Below are 6,974 nucleotides of genomic sequence, written 5' to 3'. Positions count from 1 at the left end.
TAAAATACCATATAATATGGATGGGAGGGAGTATGATGAGTAACTAATGCCAGTGTACATTTATTCCCCTGTCAGTACATAATTGCATGGTTTAGTGGTACTTCCAAGGAGTCTGGAAACTCCAAAGTCCAAACTAGTAGTAATTCATTGATCTCCATTAATAGAAATTGTTTCTTCTACTTTCAGTTCACTCAAAAGTCATTTCTGTAATTTTATTGCTTTTTTGCTTAGAGCAAATAAGTATTGATGTTTTCCCTGCTTGTAGATATAAGAGCATTCATAGAGGTATCTTTCATTGTCAACTTTTGAGCACCTTTTATTACTTAATTAAAAGTATTGGGATCGAATGACAATTTTGGACGGTATTTTTATAGTGTTTCTGTCAATATCAACTAGTACAATTTTGCTTTTCTCTACGTGACTTGCAACATCAACTGGAATTTTATACAGGTTATATATTAGACGAGCTGCTTTCATGTGGACTAAAGAAAAAACAGGAATTCCCTTGCTTTATGGTAAAATTCAGTTAAGTTTTAGTACAACCAAACAACTTAACGAGTCTTTATAGGAGAAATGATCCAACCAATCATCACTTTGTTTTTCTTTTTTTCTTTTCTCACACATAATTGTTATCTTTTTCAGATTTCTTTCCCAGTGAGTATATCTACGAAGAATAACTGATATGTTTTCTTAATTAATAACCAAGAAATCTCTAAGGGTCAACTGGTGCATAGTTTAAACTCGATGAACAATGGACATGTATTTTATTTTTTTTCACTTAAATATCAGTGTTTTGTCCGCATGATAAAGTAGAATTCCTATATGGCTCTCTAATTTAATTCAAGCTCCAGTCATTATAAAATGAATTAATAATAGAAAATTTTGATGTGTGGTAGAAGGTAATTGCCGAGTCTTGATAGCTCCTCCCGCTTTCGAATATTTCCTTGACGCCCTTACTTAAATATGCAATGCAATGATATTTACAATTTTTTAGAAAAAACTCAAATCAAATATTTAGAATCAAACAAGTATCAATATTCTGCTCTCTGCTTCTGATGGGGAATCATTTAGCAAGGTTATATCAACAGACAGGGGCGGACCTATGTAGAATTTTTGGGTGCTCCGGCACCCATTAAATTCAGTTACGGAGTGTATAACTGTATAGAAAATATAAAGGAAACATATATAAATAGTTAATAGAGCACCCCCGAACTCAAAATTCCTGAATCCAGCACCCCCGAACTCAAAATCCTGGGTCCGCCTCTGTCAACAGAAGTCATCCTCATCTTCCTATGGCTATATCATTGACGGTCTATTCAGGGTTCCAAACTAAAAAATGACAATTAAATAGGAGGGTTGCGCTCGTTACGAGACTTACAAAACTTAGCACATCAGGAAAACTTACATATCACGTGTTGTGCTCTAACCATTGATATCAAATCTCTAGGACCAGAGAATCTTAAACAGGAGAAAGACACGACAAGGGGATCCTCTCATTTCCAGCTCAGATTAACAACTAGCAGCTCATTGTACGGATTTGATATTTCTTGACAGCTACATACTCTTTTGGTTAATATTATTTTCTGCAATTACTCATTTGCAATGAGTAGTCTTTGTCACAGTGCATAAAATATTAAGTTTGTTACCCTTTTACAAATCCTTTTGGCATGTCTATTATCAAATTTGTTTGGACTCAATTGAGTGCTCATGATAATATAATCTAACCCCTCCACTTTCTGTCTTCTTTTCAGCCTTCTATTTGGTATGTGTATCAAAAGCTTGGATGGAGTATTTCCTCATATATATATCTGTGGGCCTATAAAGAAGCACAACAGAGAAATGTTTGTTAGTCTAAAAATAAGTTAGTCAATTGTGCTTTTACTCCTTTTAGATCCTCCTTTTCTTTCTTTCATAATAGCGGTGAATGACTAGCTTTGTCACATCTCAACTATTTCACTGGTACCTGTTATATTTCATTAGAAAATATATTAGATAACTTCCTACATCAATGCTTAGATAAGTGAAAAGAAATCATCTAGAATTTTTTGTACTTACTGGAATCTAAATTTTGATTTCCCGTGACTTTCACTAATTCCAATGACCGTTAGGCCACACACAGCTGCGATTTTAGCTGATCCTTATTTGATATACACAAAGTGCACTGTTCCTGAAATCAAAATGAAGCAAGGTATCAGAATCTAGTTGGAAAAGGGCTAAAGGAATATAAAAGCACCAAACCTGTGGGTTGAGAGACAAGGTATGTGGTCTTAATATATCTAAGAGAATTATATCAATTAAGAATAAAGTGGCAAAGTGCTATCCTATTCAACTAGCAAAAAAGGCACTTTAGAAAAAGGAAATAGTGGGGCATTTTTGTCATTTACCGGAAAAACTCATATGAGTTGTCATATTATGCTCATGTTGCCTTAAATTCTTTGGCTAATGGAGGGGACCAAAAATATAATGAGGAGAACATGTTGGTGGGCATTAAGATTTTCATGATTATTCCATAAGCAAATTGTCATAGTAGTACTACCAACTAGCAACTCCAATTGAAATAATTGCGGAAAGTGCGAAGATAAGAAAATGAACATCTACTATTATATATATACATAAAAAAAATAATTTTAATCTTGTATATCTATATAATTTTTCAGGGTACGGGGTTTCACCCTTAGCTACAAGCCTACAACCCTGGTTGCGGATCCAACAATGGGTTCGCGTATTCAGTACAACTCAATATTTCGGGTCAAGCCATATACATATAAGTGTAAAAAGCAAGTTCTTGATAATTACGTCTAAATTCTAGCTTCATAGATTCATTACTTCCTCAAGAGCTATGTGATGAGGGAGAAGAGCCCACAAAATTAACAGTAACAGAGCAGGACAACAAAACAAGTAAATGAACTTTTTATCTGACATCTTATGATTTCAAGTTCTTGATAATCATTTCACAAAAGAATAGTCTGAAGAATATGGTAAAACACATGAAGGGTTTGGTGCTTGGATTGTGGATAAAATAGCAGACTATAGTACAATTTAATAAAACATGTCAAAAGTGCTTTTTAGTTAGTGTTTACTAATCTTGGACTATCACTAATGCCCCTTTTATTTTAATATTAACTCATCATTAGATTATTTGATCTTAATTCCCAAATCCACTTCATTAGGAAAGAATTCTTCTCCACCTTATTAATTCATTTTTGGAAAACCAAGTATATGATAAAATATTCCCACTTGGGGAAGTATATTCTTACTAACACATAGGAATCTGAAATGTGCAAATCAACTGATATAATTATGATGAGTCAGAAAAGCTTCATGAAGAGCCTCAATAAACAACAGTGGTTCCAACTTCCATGCACTTTAGAGCAAGCAACTTATACTCTAAGTGGTCGTTTGGTTTGAGGTCAAAATAGTCCCGGGATTGTGATCCCGGGACTAATTTATACCATCTGTTGGTATTATTTTATACCATCTGAAAGATGGTATAAAATAATCCCAGTATAAGTGGGTTAAGAAGGTATAAGTTGAGTTATTCCAACACTAATTTTTATATCACGTTTGGTACAAGGTATAAAATAATCCCGGGATAAATCTATACCTTATACCAAACGTGGTATAAAAATTAGTACCGGCATAAACTATGTTATACCTTAAACCAAACGACCACTAAATAAATGGGAGAAAATCGAATGACAAAACTTATTGCCTTCTTGTTAAGTAGAGGGCATTATCTTGAAGAAAAAGTCATCACTTTCACACCAATGACAAGTCTTGATGAACTATAGTGGTTTGCTTTGTTAGTCCAGTGGGATGGAAGAAAGGATCTAACTTATATACATTAACAAATGTAAAGAATTTTATATGATTAGTGTGTTTTCCAGGTCATTAGTTTTATGATTAGTGTGTTTTTCAGGTAATTAGTTTAACCTTTTATAGACAGTTTCTTGTAATTGTCTCTTAAGTAACCTAATAGCATAGGAATTCGTTAAATGACAATATATAGAAGCTAAACTCATGAAAAATGTATTTTACCAATTGACTCCCACCAAAAAAAGGTAGATGTTACACTGAGTCACTTCAATAAGTGGACATTGACTCAGCAAATATTAGGAATAAGTGTAGGATGAATTGCCATATTTGGGGCAGGTGCAACTGAATCCAAAAAGAGGTGGGGGTATGGGGGAGGGTTTAACTATTCGATTGTTGGAATCAACTAAACTCGATTAATTTGAATTCCCAACAGTTATTCTATTGGCTCTCCACTTTGCAAGAGGCAATATTTTTACCTGCCTCAAAGTCATCAATTAACCTTTGGTCTTAAATTAAGTTTCTCCACTAAGGTCTGCTGGTGGACATAACTTAAGAATTGGAAAAAGATGAGTGCTGAATACAAGTTCCTTCTTTATTTTCTCTGACGAAATTCAGCCTTTTAATAAATTTCTCTTTCTTTGCAATAGAAGCAAAATGAATAACTGAGACTAACTATAAAGTAAAGAGATATTAAACACCTAGCTGCAATGGTATTTTAACTAATGACTAGAGCTAGCACAAGTTTCTAAAGTAATATTAATTTGCTGGAACTTTGTTGACCTTATCAACTTGGCAGCTTCATAATTAGCTTGATTGTGTTGAGTAATCTTTTTCCTGGAACTTCTGTATTTGTTGCAAAACCAACTTAGTCAGCAAATCTATTTAAATCAACCTCATTCACACTTGAAGAAACACAGCAGACAATTAGTGCAAGGAAAATAGCTTAAAGTTTTCCTAAATAATGAGCAACCCCCCTTCAGTTGCAATATGAACTAACACTAAAGCATATCTCTTTCAAGGAGTGGCTGTTTTTGATCGTCTTCTTGACAAACAAGTTGGAGACAGTGATATGAATCCTCACTGCTCCTGACCAACAAGGACTGAACTTTGAATCTTGCCCGACTCAACACATAGTGTTATAGTTACCAAAAGGGAGACCTTGTAGAGCAATGTTATGCATTCCATGCTCGAGTCCATATGAAAAGGGCGCGGTAATCAGACCACCACTTGATGAGTTGAATGTTAAGTCTGATTCTTGATTTGGTGAATTATACTCACATAGTGTTTTCACCATGCCATTCATTTTCGAATGCTGTTGTGCTTGTGGGGAAGGGGCAGATTTATGATCCTCAGAGGAAGTAGAGTTGGATTCCGTAAGATTGACAACCGTGATATCATGTATGCTTGATCTCCTTTTATCTTTTCCGCCGGAAAGCTGCCTAATAAAGTATTTCTGAGCATGGCTAGCTACTTGAGTTGGAGTTCTTGTGGTCACAAAATTTCGTGAAATATTTCTCCAGTCTCCTTTCCCATACTTTTTCAGCCCCAACAGAAATTGCCTGGAAAATATAATAGGAAACACTATCAGCAACTATCCTTCACTACTATGCCTCTAACTCATTCAAGACCAATACTATAGAAAATGGAAATTAACTATAAAAACTAGTTAACCATCTTTTTTATATTTTCTACTGGCATATAAATCTTTATCATGACTAAAAGATTCCTAAAGATCATGGAACCTGAAGTAAATGTGCCAGCAAGACTAAAACATATTACCAACTTTCTCTTGTAACACAAATTTGCAAAAAACTTATTCACATAGTATAAAAAAGAGTAACTTTGCAGATCACTCTTGCTGAATCTTGGACACATTTTTGAAAACTATGATGACGCTATGTTTGAGAATCTACATTATATAAACGAAATCATAGTTCAATTACAACCATCTTTGCAGTAAAACCATAATGTAAAAATCTTTTAGATTAGATATCATTATGACCATGTTCACCTTGAAAGTTAAAACTTTGAGTTTTTATCACTTAAAGGTAGGGATGAGCATAAAAACTGAAATATGATCCTCTATCAGCAGATGCAGAGCAATTATTTAAAGTTTATGGGTTCGCGATTCTAGTCCTTCAAAGCTAATTGGTCCTAAACTAATAATTTGTTCATATTCAATGGACTTTTAATACAAATACAAGGTTTGGACTAAGAAGATTGCCTCTACAATAGTTATTCCTTTAACAAATTCGCCCCTTTTTCCGTAGCATTTATATAGGAAGTATCAAACTAATTCTTCGAGCTAGATAGAATTTTCATAGAAAAGGTTTATATGACAAGTAAATTCACCTGTGCTCTTCCTCAGTCCATGGCACACCTTTCTTCCTTTCATGTTCAGAGGACCGATTCGACGGGCCCCGTTTGCCAGATTGACCATAGAATTGCTTAAATCCATGAAAACCATCTTGATTATTGACCCACTCTAGTGTAAAAGAATTACTAGTTGTATAGCCAGGTACTGGTATTAACCCTGCCTCAATATCACTAATATCTTCTACCAATTCTCTATACTGTTTGATCACATCATTCACTGTTTTACCAGGGATCATTGCTGCTACATTATACCATTTATCTGGTGTATCTTTATCAAATAAAGCAAGTGCTTCTTCAAACACTTTGTTCTCTTCAGGTGTCCATTTTGTTCCTTTGTTTTCCTCAAATAACCAACTTGAGTTCTTGATATATGTTGCAGGGGATAGAAATCCCATTTCCCTATTCATGTTTTCTTGTTCATGTATAGTGGAAAACACCACCCAAACAACCCCTTTTGATTTTCTTGACAAATGATGGGAAGTTGAGGGGTCTTTTATGGTTTTTTCAGTGGCATTTAATCAAAAAAATAAGAGGAGCATAGGAAGGGAATCTTGGTTTTTAAGTCCTTTTTTTTTTTTTTGGACAATAAGTGAGAGGTGAGGAATCTAGAAAAGACAACCTAACTTTCCAAAACCCAAGGAAAATTCTGAAATTGTAATAAAAAGTAGATCTTGTTTTGTGAATTATGAGATCAAACTACTTATTTGGTAATTTGAGAAACTAAAAGTGAAGGCTAGAAATTCAGAGAATAATAAGACTTAGAGAACCTTATCAATAGAAAA

General features: G+C 34.1%; 1 protein-coding gene and 1 long non-coding RNA gene across 2 annotated transcripts; both read right to left on the bottom strand.

The window, feature by feature from the left end:
* Positions 1-1,164: 1,164 nt before the first annotated feature.
* On the bottom strand, positions 1,165-2,236 carry LOC132633799 (uncharacterized). The gene is made up of 2 exons (XR_009579823.1): positions 2,056-2,236; positions 1,165-1,963 (listed from the first exon to the last, which is right to left on the bottom strand). It is a non-coding gene; the product is annotated as an uncharacterized LOC132633799 (long non-coding RNA).
* Positions 2,237-4,390: 2,154 nt separating this feature from the next.
* LOC132630710 (transcription factor DIVARICATA-like) lies at positions 4,391-6,974 on the bottom strand. The gene is made up of 2 exons (XM_060346273.1): positions 6,169-6,974; positions 4,391-5,375 (listed from the first exon to the last, which is right to left on the bottom strand). The coding sequence occupies exons 1-2, from the start codon at positions 6,597-6,599 to the stop codon at positions 4,940-4,942; spliced, it is 867 nt and encodes a 288-aa protein (XP_060202256.1). The 5' UTR covers positions 6,600-6,974; the 3' UTR covers positions 4,391-4,939.

This window comes from Lycium barbarum, chromosome 3 (genome assembly GCF_019175385.1).
Source record: "Lycium barbarum isolate Lr01 chromosome 3, ASM1917538v2, whole genome shotgun sequence".
In the NCBI taxonomy this organism is placed as follows: domain Eukaryota; kingdom Viridiplantae; phylum Streptophyta; class Magnoliopsida; order Solanales; family Solanaceae; genus Lycium; species Lycium barbarum.
This window is presented reverse-complemented; position numbering and strand designations above follow the sequence as displayed.